General features: G+C 43.4%; 1 protein-coding gene across 1 annotated transcript in view; it reads left to right on the top strand.

The window, feature by feature from the left end:
- Positions 1–292: 292 nt before the first annotated feature.
- The window catches only part of LOC126253691 (troponin C, isoallergen Bla g 6.0101-like), a 54,789-nt gene continuing 34,341 nt past the window's right edge, over positions 293–20,740 (top strand). Inside the window, exons 1-3 of the mRNA XM_049955218.1 lie at positions 293–418; positions 8,140–8,167; positions 17,035–17,178. Coding sequence (XP_049811175.1) covers positions 416–418; positions 8,140–8,167; positions 17,035–17,178 — 175 coding nt within the window. The 5' untranslated portion in view covers positions 293–415. The remainder of the gene's footprint in view (positions 419–8,139; positions 8,168–17,034; positions 17,179–20,740) is intronic.

Here is a 20,740-nt window from a genome sequence, read left to right on the forward strand (position 1 = left end):
GCACAACTTCGTGGGCGATAGCAAGGCTAGATATGCGAAATCAGGAACGTTCAGACAAGTTTCAGTTCAGAGAGTAGAAGTGGACTGTGTGTAGCACCGCCTTCGCGCGGTCTGCACACGGGAGGTGGAGCGGCCGCCGGGAGAGTCTTCTTCGGAGCGCGCGCGACGCGCCGTTGGCCACTTTCGCCGCCGTCAAATGTCAGTCTGCCGGCCGCTAATTCGGGCGAAGGACAGGTCAGAGGTACAATGCAGCCCATTGCAGCGCACGCGGACTCTTACTGCCGGTTCTCCCCCGCTAAATTGGAGTGCAGAGGAGCCGCCCGCGCCGCAACCTCAGTAGTGACAGGAGGCCGCAGGAGGCACCAGGACCACTGCCACCGCCGCCGCCGCCGCCGCCGCCCCCGCAGCCGCCACCATGGTACGTCTACAGGCGGGAGTGCCTGCCGCGGCTGTGGCGTCTATTGGGGTGATCCACAGTTAGCGGCTACTCGGGTGTTTATGTGGAGTTGTGGCTAGTCGATGGCATTGCGCTGCACCTGCATTGTAAATGCACCTGTGTCTAATGACCACTCACCGTAATACGTGACTTAGTTCTGTGATAACAAAGAAGGCTGTGAATTACTGCATGTCTACAGAGTAAACCAGAACTCCACCTACAAAATTTCGGAGGTTTTTCAGGAATATTTTCTGAGCATTTCGGTATAAGGGAGCCGAGGTCACCAGTGACCCTTCACAGAAGATTCGTGTAATGTGTTGCCTCATTTACCTTATTTACTAGCAACGGAAGACAGCAAAACGAAAGCTGAAATTTTAAATTTAGCATTTGAGAAATCTTTCACGGAGGAGGATCGTACAAAGATACCGCCGTTTGAGTCTCGTACAGATTCCCGTATGGAGGACATAGTGATAGACATCCCTGGGGTTGTGAAGCAGCTGAGTGGGTTGAAAATAAATAAATCGCCAGGTCCTGATGGGATTCCAATTCGGTTTTACAGAGAGCATTCTACTGCATTGGCTCCTTACTTAGGTTGCATTTATCGCGAATCTCTTGCCCAACATGAAGTCCCGAGCGACTGGTAAAAAGCGCAGGTGACGCCTGTATATAAGAAGGGTAGAAGGACGGATCCTCAACATTACAGAACAATATCCTTAACGTCGGCTTGTTGCAGGATTCTAGAACATATTCTCAGTTCGAATATAATGAATTTCCTTGAGACAGAGAAGTTGCTGTCCCTGCATCAGCAGGGCTTTAGAAAGCATCGCTCCTGCGAAACACAACTCGCCCTTTTTTCACATGATATCTTGCGAACCATGAATTAAGAGTATCAGACGGATGCCATATTCCTTGACTGCAGGAAAGTGTTTGACTCGGTGCTCCACTGCAGACTCCTGACTAAGGTACGAGCATATGGGATTGGTTCCCAAGTATGTGAGTGGCTTTAAGACTTCTTAAGTAATAGAACCCAGCACGTTGTCCTCGATGGTGAGTGTTCATCGGAGGTGAGGGTATCATCTGGAGTGCCCCAGGGAAGTGTGGTAGGTCCACTGTTGTTTTCTATCTACATAAATGATCTTTTGGATAGGGTGGATAGTAATGCGCGGCTGTTTGCTGATGATGCTGTGGTGTACGGGAAGGTGTCGTCGTTGAGTGACTGTAGGAGGATACAAGATGACTTGCACAGGATTTGTGATTGGTGTAAAGAATGGCAGCTAACTGCAAATATTGATAAAAGTAAATTAATGCAAATGAATAGGAAAAAGAATCCCATAATGTTTGAATACTCCATTAGTAGTGTAGCGCTTGACACAGTCACGTCGATTAAATATTTGGGCGTAACATTGCAGAGCGACATGAAGTGGGACAAGCATGCAATGGGAGTTGTGCGGAAGGCGGATAGTCGTCTTCGGTTCGTTGGTAGAATTTTGGGAAGATGTGGTTCATCTGTGAAGCAGACCGCTTATAAAACACTAATACGACCTATTCTTGAGTACTGCTCGAGCGTTTGGGATCCCTATCAGGTCGGACTGAGGGAGGATATAGAAGCAATTCAGAGGCGGGCTGCTAGATTCGTTACTGGTAGGTTTGATCATCACGCGAGTGTTACGGAAATGCTTCAGGAACTCGGGTGGGAGCCTCTAGAGGAAAGGAGGCGTTCTTTTCGTGAATCGCTACTGAGGAAATTTAGAGACCCAGCATTTGAGGCTGAATGCAGAACAATTTTACTGCCGCCAACTTACATTTCGCGGAAAGATCACAAAGATAAGATAAGAGAGATTAGGGCTCGTACAGAGGCATATAGGCAGTCATTTCTCCCTCCTTCTGTTTGGGCGTGGAACAGGGAGAGAAGATGCTAGTTGTGGTACGAGGTACCCTCCGCCACGCACCGTATGGTGGATTGCGGAGTATGTATGTAGATATAGATGTCGACTAGAGTGACCGAGCGGTTCTAGGCACTTCAGTCTGGAACCGCGCTACCGCTACGGTCGCAGGTTCGAATCCTGCCTCGGGAATGGATGTGTGTGATGTCCTTAAGTTACTTAGGTTTAAGTAGTTCTAAGCTCTATGGGACTTATGACAGATGTAAAGTCCCATAGCGCTCAGAGCCATTTTAACAATTTTTCGAACCTTCACTAGAGCGAAATAGCCGATAACATGCGATTACCAACAGGTGCAACACAAAACACAGTGTACTACACCAACTCTCAGAAGCAAAAGCACTGTGTTCTTGTTCCCGTTGCTGTGGGAACAACTTGCCCTGATGTCGTTGTGACGCTCTTCGACTGCACTCAGTGAATCCATACACAAGGTGCGTAATGGCCAGCTCTTCCTCGGGAGACCTATTCGTACCGCTGTTGACGTACAACGTACACTGCCGGAAAAAAATATGCGAGACTCAACCAACCAGTACTGAACGCAAGTTTATGGGCGAAGGGTACAGTGGCCGTGCTGTTGTGAACAGACAGTACCGCGGGCGGATTAGTTTCCAAACACTACACACAGTGTATAGCGTATAGCGTCGCCATGTGCACTGTTGTGAGAGTATTTTCAGTGCATTACAGGTGTAAAGATAATTGGGGGTTAATAAATAAAATTAAACGCAATTATTTTGTAACAAGCCACTGGAAACCACAAGACCATTATACCAAACTACTCGGAAAATGTCCCTGAACGACCACCGAAATTTCGTCGGTGGCATCCGAAACATAGAAATAGATATCCTCGGTGTCGCAAAGCAGCTTAAATCACTTAATAAAAGCAAGGCTTCCGGTCTAGATTATATACCAGTCACGTACCTCTCAGAGTGTGCTGATATAATAGCTCCATATTTAGCAATTATATACACCAGCCCGCTCACAGAAAGATCCGTACCTGAAGACTGGAAAATTGCTCAAGTCACACCAATACCTAAAAAGGAAAGTAGGAGTAATCCGTTGAATTACAGACACATATCACTAACGTCGATTTGCAGTAGGGTTTTGGAGACTTATGCTGTATTCGAACATTATGAAGTACCGCGAAGAAAACGCTTTACTGACACGTAGTCAGCAGGGATTCAGAAAATATCGTTCTTACGAAACACAACTAGCTCTTTATACTCATGAAGTAATGAGTCCTATCGACAGGGGATAACAAATTGATTCCATATTTTCAGCCGCACGGGATTAGCCGAGCGGTCCAAGGCGCTGCAGTCATGGACTGTGCGGCTGGTCCCGGCGGACGTTCGAGTCCTCCCTCCGGCATGGATGTGTGTGTGTTTGTTCTTAGAATAATTTAGGTTAAGCAGTGTGTAAATTTAGGGAATGATGACCTTCCAGCAGTTAAGTCGCATAAGATTTCACACACATCTGAACATCATCCATATTTTCAGATTTCCAGAAGGTCTAACCAAACTGCCTGCCTACGGAGTATCGCCTCAGTTGTGCAACTGGATTCGAGATTTCCTCTCAGAAAGGTCACAGAACAGACGGAAAGTCATCGAGTAAAACAGAAATAATATCCGGCGTTCCCCAAGGAAGTGCTATAGGCCCTCTATTGGTCCTTATCTATATTAACCCTTTGTTGCCTGACGGTACTTAAAAGTACCAGTAAGTTTTGACTCTCATTATTTTCTCGTGGTGCAGTTTCGTGATCTGAGAGCCTGTCGGTACGTAACAGTAACTCTGTTCTACTGTTTCATAGATGTTATTGTGCAACACATAGACCTCTCTGGCGGTCAGAGCTTGAAATTGTTTTTCGCGCGCTGCTGTGAAAACAGAAGAATGTATGTGCTTGTTTCCATGGTGTTGCCTGAATTTGTGCGCAATTTATTGAAACTTCCGTTGAGTTTTCCATTGTACGTACTTACCTTCTTTGTTTTTTTATAATAGTTTGAAGCATTACGTTACAAGTGAATGAGATAAAGTGGAAAATATAAGGCGGACTTATTAGTACCGTCAGGTTGTGCGAACACTTTATTGTAGCTACAATGCGTTACCTCTCACTAGTTGTTCTGTCCACTTTTTCTCACACAGAAACCCGTAAATACATTTGCCTGTGGAACAATTAGAACAAACAGGAAAGGTTTGCCAGGGAATTTACCTAAAGAAAAATGTCTAAATCAAATCGCAGAGAGTCATCTTTAGACCTAACAGTATTTCAATGGAAGGAAAATAAAGTAGTGTATTTTGCGTCAAACTTCCATGGCACTGAACAGAGCGTAGTGACAAGAAAACAGGAAGATGGAACTAGTATGACTATACCATGTCTAGTTATTGTATGTGATTACAATAAAAACATAGGTGGTGTGGATCATGCAGACAGATTACGTTCAACTTATGGTCTTGACAAGCGATCAAAGAAATGGTGGCACCGTCTCTTCTGGGGAGCAATAGAAATTGCTTTTGTCAATGCTTACGTCATTTTCAGTGATCTACACGCTGCATCAAACCAGTCTCAGGACTGAAGACCACAACAACAACAACACATGGGGCACTGCCACTGCTGGAATTCAGGCGTGCTGTGGCACTAGGGCTAATGAATGAACAGCAAGTGCCAAATCTCACAAACTCTGTTAAAGATGAAATAACTCTCCCAAAGAGAAGGAAGGATTACTTTTCTGTTCCGAAGGATGTACGTCTTGGCAACCGAGGAAACCATTTTGTAGTGTTCAGTTGTAAAAGAGGACGATGCGAAATGTGTGCGAAAAATAAAATTCAGTCGAGACCACATTCACAATGTAGTACACGTAAAGTGTATGTGTGCTGCAATGAGAAAAAGAACTGTTTCCTACAATTTCATGAGGTATCACTAAATGTGTGATATGTATATACCGTCAAAAATGTGTAGCTAAGTTACTATGTATTGTGAAGTTGCTCTAGAATAAATTTATGCGAAATTTAAAAAAATTCAGAAATATCATATTTATGTTAATTAATTTTCTAATGTAAAAATATTTAATATTTATGTGGCATAAAGTACAAGTTATAAAAATTGGAGCATTTTTCTGCGCATGTTGTGATTCTGTCCATGGAGTCTGACGGTACTTCTGAGTACCAGGAGAGAAAAAAGTTGTGAAAAATAAAATAAAATTTTACAAAAAATCCTACCATCATTTGAGGCCACAATAGCATAAATTCTGCAAAGAAAATGTTAAAAAGTAAATTTTATCTTACGTCAGGAAACAAAGGGTTAACGACATAGGAGACAATCTCAGTAGCCGTCTTAGGTTGTTTGCAGATCATGCTATCATTTAACGTCTTGTAAAGTCATCAGATGATCAAAACTTGCAAAATGATTTAGATAACATATTTGCATGGTGCGAAAAGTGGCAACTGACCCTGACTAAAGAAAAGTATGAAGTTATTCACATGAGTACTAAAAGAAATCAGCTTAATTTCGATTGCGCAATAAGTCACACAAATCTTAAGGCTGTAAATTCAACTAAATACTTAGGGATTACAATTACAAATACCCAAAATTAGAACGATCACATAGATAATGTTGTGGATAGAGCAAACCAAAGAATGCGACTCATTGGCAGAACACTTAGAAGGTGCAACAGGTCTACTAAAGAGACTGCTTACACCACGCTTGCCCGCCATATTCTGGAGTAATGCTGCGCGGTGTTGGATTCACATCAGATGCAACTGACGGATGACATCGAAAAAGTACAAAGAAGGGCAGCTCGTTTTGTATTATCGCGAAGAAGGGGAGATAACGCCACAGACATGATACGCGAATTGGAGTGGCAATCATTAAAACAAAGGCGTTTTTCGTTGCGACTGGATCTTCTCATGATATTTTCAATCACCAGTTTTCTCCTCCGATTGCGAAAACATTCTGTTGGCACCCACCTACATAGGGAGAAATGATCATCACGATAAAATAAGAGAAATCAGGGCTCGCACAGAAAAATTTCAGTGCTCGTTTTTCCCGCGTGCCGTTCGAGAGTGGGACGGTAGAGACACAGCTTGTAGGTGGTTCATTGAACCCTCTGCCAGGCACTTTATTGTGAGTAGCAGAGTAATCACGTAGATGTAGATCGTTGGTTGATTGATTTGCGGGAAGAGACCAGACAGCGAGATCGTCAATTACGTCGCATTAGAGAAGGGTGGGGAAGGAGGGCGGCCGTGCCCTTTCAAGGGAACCATCCCGGCATTTGCCTGAAGCGATTTAGGGAAAACACGGAAAAGATAAACCAGGACGGCCGGACGCGGGTTTGAGAACCAAACAAGCAGCCTTGGCTGCGTATAAACATACAATGTGATTCGTCAACTATTATGTGATATCTGACGTATATGAGTTCCGGCATTTATAATACATTGGTGGATTTTATAGAAATAAACTGGCGTCTACTGACACAGGTAAGTTATTTCATTTCGTTTCCCCTTTCGAGAGATTTTGCCTCCGTGTTAAGAACACCATCTGTCCTTTTATGTATACATTGCCGTTGACTTAAAGACTGACTTGACGCTTATTACTGGCGCCTAGAATTACAGCTTAGAAGCGATGACGCGTGATTTCGGAACAGTGTTGTTGCTTTGTAAAACTGAGGTCCTGAGTTCGTTTCTGCTCTCGGACAAGGATATTTGTCCTCGAAATACACTATAATGTAATGCGGACAATATATTCGGTATAAACATGACGAGACATAACCTCTAAGTTGGACTGTAATCCGATAGCTGCAATGGATTAAAATTTCACTTATTCTAGGGTGATAATTCCGCAGATAAAATCAAAATAAAAAATAAAAATAAAATAGGGATCGCAGTGGGGTAAGGGTATTGCTGGGCACGTATAGGATTATTTTAAGAAGCTGCTATATGTGTAATACGTGGGCCCTACGCATGAATAATTTGCTATCAAACTGAAAGTAAAATCTTATAGATTGTTAGACCGGGTAATGTTCCCCTTCAGTTATTTCTCACGATTACTCTGCTGGGATCTTCTTCAAGATCTTCTCGTGTTCATAGTTAGCTGTAAAGTATCAAACAGCCTGCGAGACAAGAACTGTTTCAATGACTGATCACAACGGTGTCGCTAAATAATAATTGCAGCTTATAGCCTCCGTTTACGGCCTTCACATCATTGAATGACCTGCACAATATCCCCGCTGAAATAAAAGAACGAAATCGAACAATGTAGAAAGAACGAATAACGTTTATATCCTTACGCATACTTCGGAGACTGTACCGTGGTGCAAACACTAGTACAGTCAATCTTCAGCTCCGAAATCAGCAATACATTTGCTATTTATCTGATGCTAACGTACTTTAGAATATTTACATTTCTCTGTTACAACAAAACTTAATTTCATTAATTACACAATTCTTAACGCGCTGAGACTATTTGGGCTGTCTAGGCTGATAAATACAGATAATTGTTTTTCATTTTCGATTTAGGTGAACGAATGTACCTTTGCTTGTCTGGCATTTCACTGGCGTCGGTACCCAGTATAGAGATCTACCACCACAACTTACTAACTTCGTTAGTAGATGTAGCCAATTGCTGGCGATAGAGAAACACCGAACAGTCGGAAGAGGACACGTGTGTTTAAATCAACTACATGTACCCTGCAGGAAACAGTTAATTGTCATGTTAAAACCTGTTTTTTTCTACCATAAACCGTTGTCTAACTCAACACTTTTCTTACTTTTCAGGACGATCTTCCAGCGGAACAGATACAGCGTAAGTAGATTATTCAATTTGATTTATCTCACTTAAGTATCTTTTATTTTATTTAGTTTATATCTCTGGTCTGGTCAAGAATCATGAAAGGAGGCTGTATACATGGAAGAAGCCAGGAGATACTGACAGGTTTCAGATAGATTATATAATGGTAAGACAGAGATTTAGGAACCAGGTTTTAAATTGTAAGACATTTCCTGGGGCAGATGTGGATTCTGACCACAATCCATTGGTTATGAACTGCAGATTGAAACTGAAGAAACTGCAAATAGGTGGGAATTTAAGGAGATGGGACCTGGATAAACTGAAAGAACCAGAGGTTGTAGAGAGTTTCAGGGAGAGCATAAGGGAACAATTGACAGGAATGGGGGAAAGAAATACAGTAGAAGAAGAATGGGTAGCTCTGAGGGATGAAGTGGTGAAGGCAGCAGACGATCAAGTAGGTAAAAAGACGAGGGCTAATAGAAATCCTTGGGTAACAGAAGAAATATTGAATTTAATTGATGAAAGGAGAAAATATAAAAATGCAGTAAATGAAGCAGGCCAAAAGGAATACAAACGTCTCAAAAATGAGATCGACAGGAAGTGCAAAATGGCTAAGCAGGGATGGCTAGAGGACAAATGTAAGGATGTAGAGGCTTGTCTCACTAGGGGTAAGATAGATACTGCCTACAGGAAAATTAAAGAGACCTTTGGAGAGAAGAGAACCACTTGTATGAATATCAAGAGCTCAGATGGAAACCCAGTTCTAAGCAAAGAAGGGAAGGTAGAAAGGTGGAAGGAGTATATAGAGGGTTTATACAAGAGAGATGTACTTGAGGACAATATTATGGAAATGGAAGAGGATGTAGATGAAGACGAAATGGGAGATAAGATACTGTGTGAAGAGTTTGACAGAGCACTGAAAGACCTGAGTCGAAACAAGGCCCCGGGAGTAGACAACATTCCACTAGAACTACTGATGGCCTCGGGAGAGCCAGTCATGACAAAACTCTACCATCTGGTGAGCACGATGTATGAGACAGGCGAAATACCCTCAGACTTCAAGAAGAATATAATAATTCCAATCCCAAAGAAAGCAGGTGTTGACAGATGTGAAAATTACCGAACTATCAGTTTAATAAGTCACAGCTGCAAAATACTAACGCGAATTCTTTACAGACGAATGGAAAAACTGGTAGAAGCTGACCTCGGGGAAGATCAGTTTGGATTCCGTAGGAATGTTGGAACACGTGAGGCAACACTGACCTTACGACTTATCTTGGAAGAAAGATTAAGAAAAGGCAAACCTACGTTTCTAGCATTTGTAGACTTAGAGAAAGCTTTTGACAATGTTGACTGGAATACTCTCTTTCAAATTCTGAAGGTGGCAGGGGTAAAATACAGGGAGCGAAAGGCTATTTACAATTTGTACAGAAACCAGATGGCAGTTATAAGAGTCGAGGGGCATGAAAGGGAAGCAGTGGTTGGGAAAGGAGTGAGACAGGGTTGTAGCCTCTCCCCGATGTTATTCAATCTGTATATTGAGCAAGCAGTAAAGGAAACAAAAGAAAAATTCGGAGTAGGTATTAAAATTCATGGAGAAGAAGTAAAAACTTTGAGGTTCGCCGATGACATTGTAATTCTGTCAGAGACAGCAAAGGACTTGGAAGAGCTGTTGAACGGAATGGACAGTGTCTTGAAAGGAGGATATAAGATGAACATCAACAAAACCAAAACGAGGATAATGGAATGTAGTCAAATTAAGTCGGGTGATGCTGAGGGAATTAGATTAGGTAATGAGACACTTAAAGTAGTAAAGGAGTTTTGCTATTTAGGGAGTAAAATAACCGATGATGGTCGAAGTAGAGAGGATATAAAATGTAGACTGGCAATGGCAAGGAAAGCGTTTCTGAAGAAGAGAAATTTGTTAACATCGAGTATAGATTTAGGTGTCAGGAAGTCGTTTCTGAAAGTATTTGTATGGAGTGTAGCCATGTATGGAAGTGAGACATGGACGATAACTAGTTTGGACAAGAAGAGAATAGAAGCTTTCGAAATGTGGTGCTACAGAAGAATGCTGAAGATAAGGTGGGTAGATCACGTAACTAATGAAGAGGTATTGAATAGGATTGGGGAGAAGAGAAGTTTGTGGCACAACTTGACTAGAAGAAGGGATCGGTTGGTAGGACATGTTTTGAGGCATCAAGGGATCACAAATTTAGCATTGGAGGGCAGCGTGGAGGGTAAAAATCGTAGAGGGAGACCAAGAGATCAATACACTAAGCAGATTCAGAAGGATGTAGGTTGCAGTAGGTACTGGGAGATGAAGAAGCTTGCACAGGATAGAGTAGCATGGAGAGCTGCATCAAACCAGTCTCAGGACTGAAGACCACAACAACAACAACATCTCTGGTCTATACTATTTAGGTTAACTTTTATAAGTAGGTCACTGCTGTCTTTAGAGAAAACCACATTTATTTTTTTAAATTGTTTGTGACTGTGCCGGAAAATAATTTTCGTAACACACATTTGAACAATGACTATTGTCCCCAGTTCTTTCCGTTGGCATTTTTACCCTTGCATAAAATTATTACTACAGTTTAAAAGTGCTTTCGAGAAGTATGACAAATGCAGTAACGTTTTTTCGATAGACGTAGGAACTCGTGTGTTTTCGTGTAACCGTGGCAGTTTATGAAGTTTATATTCGTAGTAATTATAAAGAATGTAAAATTCTAATTGAGAGTCGACTGGCAGGGTACCGTTGAGGTGACGTATAAGAAAAGTCCCATTACGTCTGTCACCAGCCATAGTTTGCAGCTTGCTATTTCTAAATCAATTGTTGCGGTAGCAGGCGGAGACTGCAAACGTTTCCTCTACGAAACTGAAATCGAAGAAGCTAATCGTGCAGATATTGTAAACTTTGTGCTAAGGAAGGTGAACGACGGAAAGTTACATAAGAAGGATAATTTTCACAAGCGAGGGAACTTTAAGGGTCAACCAAGCAACGTAACCGAATTTGTCCTTGATTCGTTTGAAGCGCACGTGTAAGGGAGGACTGACCTGCACAGAGCATATTGTGCCCCGTACTAGCTGATGCCCAAAAGCTACACTCCTGGAAATGGAAAAAAGAACACATTGACACCGGTGTGTCAGACCCACCATACTTGCTCCGGACACTGCGAGAGGGCTGTACAAGCAATGATCACACGCACGGCACAGCGGACACACCAGGAACCGCGGTGTTGGCCGTCGAATGGCGCTAGCTGCGCAGCATTTGTGCACCGCCGCCGTCAGTGTCAGCCAGTTTGCCGTGGCATACGGAGCTCCATCGCAGTCTTTGACACTGGTAGCATGCCGCGACAGCGTGGACGTGAACCGTATGTGCAGTTGACGGACTTTGAGCGAGGGCGTATAGTGGGCATGCGGGAGGCCGGGTGGACGTACCGCCGAATTGCTCAACACGTGGGGCGTGAGGTCTCCACAGTACATCGATGTTGTCGCCAGTGGTCGGCGGAAGGTGCACGTGCCCGTCGACCTGGGACCGGACCGCAGCGACGCACGGATGCACGCCAAGACCGTAGGATCCTACGCAGTGCCGTAGGGGACCGCACCGCCACTTCCCAGCAAATTAGGGACACTGTTGCTCCTGGGGTATCGGCGAGGACCATTCGCAACCGTCTCCACGAAGCTGGGCTACGGTCCCGCACACCGTTAGGCCGTCTTCCGCTCACGCCCCAACATCGTGCAGCCCGCCTCCAGTGGTGTCGCGACAGGCGTGAATGGAGGGACGAATGGAGACGTGTCGTCTTCAGCGATGAGAGTCGCTTCTGCCTTGGTGCCAATGATGGTCGTATGCGTGTTTGGCGCCGTGCAGGTGAGCGCCACAATCAGGACTGCATACGACCGAGGCACACAGGGCCAACACCCGGCATCATGGTGTGGGGAGCGATCTCCTACACTGGCCGTACACCACTGGTGATCGTCGAGGGGACACTGAATAGTGCACGGTACATCCAAACCGTCATCGAACCCATCGTTCTACCATTCCTAGACCGGCAAGGGAACTTGCTGTTCCAACAGGACAATGCACGTCCGCATGTATCCCGTGCCACCCAAAGCGCTCTAGAAGGTGTAAGTCAACTACCCTGGCCAGCAAGATCTCCGGATCTGTCCCCCATTGAGCATGTTTGGGACTGGATGAAGCGTCGTCTCACGCGGTCTGCACGTCCAGCACGAACGCTGGTCCAACTGAGGCGCCAGGTGGAAATGGCATGGCAAGCCGTTCCACAGGACTACATCCAGCATCTCTACGATCGTCTCCATGGGAGAATAGCAGCCTGCATTGCTGCGAAAGGTGGATATACACTGTACTAGTGCCGACATTGTGCATGCTCTGTTGCCTGTGTCTATGTGCCTGTGGTTGTGTCAGTGTGATCATGTGATGTATCTGACCCCAGGAATGTGTCAATAAAGTTTCCCCTTCCTGGGACAATGAATTCACGGTGTTCTTATTTCAATTTCCAGGAGTGTATTTACGCACACAACAGCTGGTTACAAGAAAATCGAGTCAGTTTACGCTCTGTCGGGTGCGTAATGAAGACTGAAAGTGCCAACTGCGCTTAACCAACAGTTTCGAAGACGGTGGATCGTTAGAGAAGGGGTAATTTCTCAGTCCCAGCGACTTTCTTACCTCATACCGTTGGACAATTTGTGGGGCTCACACACTATAACTTCATTTTGCCCTCTTTATATGGATTTTCCTCTGTTTCCTGTAGTCCTTCATACGGTCGCTGTGCTGTTACCTTTGCTCTTCTGTCCGTGTTCTTCCCGTCTTTATAGTTCTTCCTTCGACGCGAAATCCTTCCAGACCACGGTGTTTGTTTGCAACGACGTCACCTACACGTTGAAGCAACAAAAAACCTGTTAAAATGATGCACTTGACGAATCTCAGGAGCGTTAACAATTGTATTACTTAAACAAAAATTTCGAATTTCACTTAACTGTTGAAGTGTTACTGAAAAATTATTGCTGTTTTTACATAAAAACATCTGGCTCCTTTGCCTGTTACCTGGCTCTGAGTTAACAACGTTGGCATCCTTCACTTCTTTCGAGATGTTTGAAAGACTCAGAAGCTAGTGTTCTCTCTTATCACGCCTACTTTATCAGTTGTAAACAAATTGGTCAGCAAATATACCTATACGAAACTGCACCAAATAGTTATTTGCGCCTTTTGCAGACAGTATGTATATTGAGCCTTTCTAGTTACTTTATGTGAACATGATTAATCTTTCTGTTACCATCACACTTCCCCATACCGTAAAAAAATCGTAGTTCAGTGATGCGCAAAGGTTACAGCGTCTGAGCTGCGGGTCAGTACTTGTTCTCTTCTGGTTTAACTCAAATACTCAAAAAAAATCAGTTTTGTTTAAATGATGCATTCGTCACTTCATGGAAAGTTACAAATCTAAATTCAGTAAACCTCTGGGAAATATACCAGAAAAAAGGAGAGTCCCAACAATGATGTTATAACAGCTGAAACCAGCAATTTGTTTTATTAAGATGTGTAAGGTTAAAAATAAGGTCTCATTTGTGACCCGGTCACACTCGCCTGAAATTGATACTGATTTCTAAAGCACAAGTGTGTCTCCCTATATCCGAACGGTGTCCGACGAAATTTGCACAACGCTGCACTACGACGCTAACCAATGTTGGGATGTACTTCTAACAGAGCACAATTTCCAGCTCGTACTTTTTCCATCATAGTACGTCTATAGGTCATCATCCCAATTTAATTCATTTCAATGCATCTAAAACAATTTCTCCGTAAGCTATTTTTCATTTTCGTCTTCATATGCAGGCCACTTGGTTCACCAAACTAATTCAATAACACAGCCTAACAAACGCTATTTCTTTTTGTTAGGTAATATCTTAATAATGTGGTGTTTTGGGGACTGAATCCATATATGAACTCTTCCTTTCTTTTTCTCTTTCCGAACAGTTTTGTTAGAGCGTAGCTCCCTTATAAACTAGGAAGATAGTAAAACACATGTAACAGAAATGATATGTAATTTAATTTTAAATGTCAACAAAGGTTTTATTGAAATAAAAACAGGAAAAACGCTCTTCATTACATGGGAATTTTGTGTCCATCGGCTTATATTTCCTTTCTCTCTTCTTGTTAAAACCCCTAACACAGCTTTTTCTCCTATGAATGGCCCGTTGCACGTAACGGTGAAGTGACCAACAATGATCCACCATCACATTGTATTGATATTCCAGCGACGCTGGTACCATCTTTCCATTACTCTGACGTCTTCAAGAAAGAGCTCATCTAGATTCCGAGGTTTGAGGGACAAGGGAAAGGTGGCTGTTGAAAAAGTGAAAAGTGAGGCGCATCAAACAGCCTAGTTTGTTGAATGTTTCCAGGGTGTTGGCTACAGCAGAAATATACTGTGTACCCTTTTTATTGCCTAAGAGTGATACTGAAACCTCCTTCTCACTCACTATTTCTCAAAGTTGGAATTGAACATCATTTTACGAACCCCGGGTACAACAAACACTCTTTCTTTCAGTTTCGTTTCTCCTACGTGAGGTAACTCCTCGAAGACGTACTTGAAACATTCTGTGTCTTTCGGTAAGACTTCCGCGAACTGTTTCATTAGGAGCAGCTTAATGTATAGATGTGTTAATAGAATTTCTTTTTCGGATCCACAAGATTCTGCCCAAAAAGAGGACGCAAAGTGCTCCTCCTAGGAATTTTCAAGTATACTAACATTTCTAACCTGTGTCATTGAAATATTCCATATTATTCCTAACTGAAATAGTATATGAAATAAATGTCATTTAAATCGCTAAAAATATAATTTTTAAATATTGTATTAAGTGTAAAAAAAGGTGGCGGTAAGGGACTTTTCTTGTCATCTTACGATTCAACACACTAAAAATCTCAAGAATTAGCATGTCTCATTGAAAACGGTATTTCATCATTGGGCTGTTTTATTTTCAACAAAGACACTTGTACGCTACACGTAAAGCCATTACGACAACGATGAATAATTGATCTTTTGGATCTGCAGTTCTTGTCTTTCTTTCCGTATTTGTCGTTAAGTTGTTGGATGTAGGTCCGCCTTTCATGCAAAAACTGTGTTTTTTTTCTTGTTACTCAAACATGTTTCGATATCTCTGTGCCATCCTCAGTAGTCTTTGTTTATTAAAAACTGTGAAAAGCAAACATATTTTAGGTTGTAATGATCTAACAAAGTGACGCCTAAAGTAAGTTTCTGTCCGTTTTTCTTCTTACCGTGATTTTACATTACAGGTAGCTCGTAACCTGCAAACCAAACGATGTAAATATGAATTTCATCGGCAAGTTAACACATCCCTTGATTTTTAGCAAAAACGTGATTTAGTGTGGCAAAATGTTTTGCGTATACATTTGTTACTGCTCACGTTTTGTTGTGATTGATCCTTCTTCTTTTGCGTTCTGAGGGAAGTACACAAACATATTAACATCATTTGTGTAATTTCGTTTTTAAAAATGCCTTTTCACTTCGTAAAACGCGTTGAACAGTATGTTGTTGTGTTTCCTAAACCGGTCAGCGTTGGGTTTTGCCATATCAAAATCACGTGACTTTTTTAAAAAAAAATTAAGAAAGTGATGGAGATGAAATTTACATTTGTGTGGTTTAGTTTGCAGATGGCAAGCTATCAGTGAAGAACGCCATACAGATGGTCCGGCAAAACAATATAATGTAAAATCACGGTAAGAAGAGATACGAACAAAAACTTTCATTAGGCTCAAATGGTTCAAATGGCTCTGAGCACTATGGGACTCAACTGCTGTGGTCATAAGTCCCCTAGAACTTAGAACTACTTAAACCTAACTAACCTAAGGACAGCACACAACACCCAGCCATCACGAGGCAGAGAAAATCCCTGACCCCGCCGGGAATCGAACCCGGGAACCCGGGCGTGGGAAGCGAGAACGCTCCGCACGACCACGAGATGCGGGCTTTCATTAGGCCTCACTTTGTTAGATCAGTTAGAACCTAAAACATGTTCACGTTTTAAAGTTTTCAATAAACAAAACCCACTGATGGAAGGACAGAGGTGCCGATACATGTTTAGGTAACAAGAAAAAACACTGTTTTTACATAAAAGGCGGACCTATATCCAATAAAAGGCGAATAACTTAAAAGTGCACATTGTGAAACAAAATATCTGTTGCCTTTCAGGAACCAACAAAAATTGTCCTCGTAATGTAGATTGGTTTTTGACTTTTCCACATGTGTGATCTCTAACGGTGGAAATATATATTCAGCTTACAATGTGCAAGTGACAGCTGATGGAGCTGAAACGGCGGCAATGTGTTGTCATGATATCAGTAAGCGAGGAGAATGGGAGGAATTGCCATCCACAAAATTGAAACCTGTCAATTAGAGGGGGCTACGTGTTCGTTGAATTAATGAGTTTTTTATCTCGTAAAATCATTCCCCTAAATGCAATAGTAACTAATAATAGTTTTTTCAGTGCCCCTTCTTATCCAGTCCTTGAAGTACTGTAGATGTTTACTTAAGACCAGCCGGCCGCGGTGGTCTAGCGGTTGTAGGCGCTCAGTCCGGAGCCGCGCGACTGCTACGGCCGCAGGTTCGAATCCTGCCTCGGGCATGGATGTGTGTGATGTCCTTAGGTTAGTTAGGTTTAAGTAGTTCTAAGTTCTAGGGGACTGATGACCACAGATGTTAAGTCCCATAGTGCTCAGAGCCATTTGAACCATTTGAACTTAAGGCCAGTGTAAATAATCCTCTTTACAATGCAGTTATACCTGGTTGACCTTGCGATGAGAAACGAAAAGTGAGATAACTTGTGTTATTTTTTTGGGCTAGTGCTGAAGAAGGCTTTCGACGCCTTCGACCATGACAAGCAGGGCTACATCACCACCGACATCGTGCGCACCATCTTGGACATGCTGGGGCTCAAGATGGACGCGGACACGCTCCAGGACATCATCGAGGAGGTGGACGTCGACGGTGAGTCATCACCGACACACTTGGGCTATTCATAAAATATCGATACAACGAGACGCCGATATTTCTTTACAAAAAAAACATCGATCTATATTGGCGTCATTACTCCCACAGTATCGATATCGAAAAGGAAATATCGAGTACCGATATTTTTATTTTGTCTTACATTTTCTTCGCGAATTTCGGTAAATATTTGAACTTTTGCTTTTTTTTTAAATTGTAGTACAACATAATTTTACTTTCACTTTCACTGTGTGAAGGAGTCTTACTACTTTTTGAGCTTTCATCACGATCATTCTTTATCTTTGACTATGTGAGGCAAGTATAGAAAGAAGAAGATTGTACTGGGGGTGGTGGTGTGAATGGAATAACAAGATATCCGATGTGAATAAATAACGCACCAGTAAAAAAAATAATTTTTAACGCAACTACTGTACCATTTCTTCACATCGACGTTCTTCAAAAACAGTTACTGAAACTGATGGAAAAAAGTCTACTGGTCTTTTCGGTGGGCGGAGGCTTGTGAGCGGAAATGCTGACGTAATCTCCGCTCGGCGCTACCAACAGAAACTTCAACGTTTAACCCCAGCACGCAGTTTTGCGGCTGCTAGGTCGCTGGCGTTGGCACAAATAAAAAATAAGAAAAAGAAAGAAGGGAGTGGACACGAAGTGTTCCGGACAAATCCGATGTATGACGAAACCGAACGACGGCCTCATCGGACGCCTTTTATTGTCCCACTTACATGCAGTTAGCATTGTTACGAAAGTGGCCATCGCGAGGTGTCAACATACAGCGTTTTGTTTTCAATTCTTGCTCTAAGGGCGATAAGCACAGATGTGAGTCTCATGTACAGAATATCTAAAAATAAATCAATAACAGAATATACAATTGTAAAACTGGCAGTACACACTACGTGATAAAAAGTATCCGGACATCTGGCTGAAAATGGCTTAGAAGTTCGTGGCGCCCTCCATCGGTAATGCTGGAATTTAATATGGTGTTGACCCACCCTTAGCCTTCATGACAGCTTCCACTCTCGCTGGCATACGTTCAATCAGGTGCTGGATGGTTTTGGCAGCCCATTCTTCATGGAGTGCTGCACTGAGGAGAGGTATCGATGTCGGTCGGTGAGGCCTGGCACGAAGTCGGCATTCTAAAACATCCCAAAGGTGTTCTATAGAATTAAGGTCAGGACTCTGCGCAGGCCAGTCCATTACAGGAATGTTATTGTCGTGTAATCACTCTGCCGCAGGCCTGTGCATTATGAACAGGTATTCGATCATGTTGAAAGGTGCTGTCACCATTCCCGTATTGCTCGTCAACAGTGGAAAGCAAGAAGGTGCTTAAAACATCAACGACGGCCTGTGATGTGATAGTGCCACGCAAAACAACAAGAGGTGAAAGCCCCCTTCATGAAAAACACGACCACACCATAACATCACCGCCTCAGAATTTTACTGTTGGCCCTACACACGCTGGCAGGTGATGGTCACAGGACGTTTGGCATACCCACACCCTGCCATCGGATCGCCACATTGTGTACCGTGATTCGTCACTCCACACAGCGTTTCTCCACTGTTCAATCGTCCAATGCGCTCCTTACACCAAGCGAGGCGTCGTTTGGCATTTACCGACGTGATGTGTGGCTTATGAGCAGCCGATCGGTCATAAAATCCAAGTTTTCTCACCTCCCGCCTGTCATAGTACTTGCAGTGGATCCTGATGCAGTTTGGAATTCCTGCTTGGTGGTCTGGATAGAAGTCTGCCTCTTCAACTGTCGGCGACCCATGTCAGTCAACAGATGAGGTCGACCTGTACACTTTTGTGCCGTACCGTGTCCCTTTACGTTTCCACTTCACTATCACATCGCAAAGAGTGGACTTCGGATGTTTAGGTGTGAGGAAATCTCGCGTACAGACATATGACGCAAGTGATACCCAATCACCTGACAACGTTCGAAGCCTGTGAGTTCCGCGGAGCGCCCCATTCTGCTTTCTCACAATGTCTAATGACTACTGAGGTCGCTGATATGGAGTACCTGGCAGTAGGTGGCAGCACAATGCACCTAATATGAACAAAACGTATGTTTTTAGGAGTGTCCGGATACTTTTGATCACATAGTGTATTTACAATGGGCAGATAGTATTTTTTTCTCCGGTATGCCTAATGTTTTTGAGTCCTACTACACACTGACTGCAACACTATGGAGCAATACTAACGTCATGGCTCAGTAACAAGTTCTAGTAATACCCGCCATTGTAGCAACAATGTGTAAAAGATTCAAAAGCAAATGGACTGTATTTTGTTCCACTAACCTTTGCTTATTACCAATAGGTTTTCGGCTTATCACGACGTCATTTGGAACAACTGACTCGTGGCCCAAAGGATACCAGTATGCAAGTGACGTAACGTGTAATTAACGTTATTACCAACGCGCTTTGATCGTAGCATCAGTAGGAAATGACAAATCGAGTCATCATCACACGTGTCACGTCTAAAACATGTCCGAATAATTAGTGGCTAATAACTGGCTGAAAACAAGTTGAGAATTCATAAAATGGCTTTGGGGGCACGTGACGTTTTAGAGAAAGTGTATAAGTCGACTAGAGACGAATACCGAATCGTTTTACCGACGATGTGGGGAAATCCATTGACATGACTGACTTTAACATTGAGCAGATTACTGTGGTGCACACGAGAACAAGCATCTCGGAAAAGTCGATTTTTGTCGGCTGTCGACGTGGTACTGTCATGAGCATCTATGGAAAGTGGATGAAGGGCGGTTGAGCCGCGAGTAGTTGACGGGGGCTGGACGTCTGCTCCTCATCTCTTAATGTGGAGGTCGGAGGCTCGCTGTAGATGGGGCTCCGCAGCAGACAACCCCTTATGTACTTCTACGTTAGGCCAATGACGTCGTGAATAACCATTGCAGTGGGCACAGGACTATCGAGACTGGACCGAGAGTGGAAGCGTGACACTTCGTCGGATGAATCACGTTTCCTGCCTCATTAGGTCGATGACCGTGTCCGGATAGAGCATCGTCGATTCGATCGGCTGCTCGAAACATGTGCCACGCCACGGACGCAGGTCGGAGGGGACAGTATTACACACTACTGGCCATTAAAACTGCCACACCACGAAGATGACGTGCTACAGACGCGAAATTTAACCGACGGGAAGAAGATGTTGTGATATGCAAATGATTAGCTTTTCAGAACATTCACACAAGGTTGGCGCCGGTGGCGACACCTACAACGTGCTGACATGAGGAAACTTCCCAACCGATTTCTCATACACAAACAGCAGTTGACCGGCGTTGCCTGGTGAAACGTTGTTGTGGTGCCGCGTGTAAGGAGGAGAAATGCGCACCATCACGTTTCCGACATCGATAAAGGTCGGACTGTAGACTATCGCGATTGCGGTTTATCGTATCGCGACATTGCTGCTCGCGTTGGTCGACATCCAATGACTGTTGACAGAATATGGAATCGGTGAGTTCGGGAGGGTAATACGGAACGCCGTTCTGGATCCGAACGGCCTCGTATCACTAGCAGTCGACATGAC

The sequence above is a fragment of the Schistocerca nitens genome, chromosome 4 (genome assembly GCF_023898315.1).
Source record: "Schistocerca nitens isolate TAMUIC-IGC-003100 chromosome 4, iqSchNite1.1, whole genome shotgun sequence".
NCBI lineage: Eukaryota > Metazoa > Arthropoda > Insecta > Orthoptera > Acrididae > Schistocerca > Schistocerca nitens.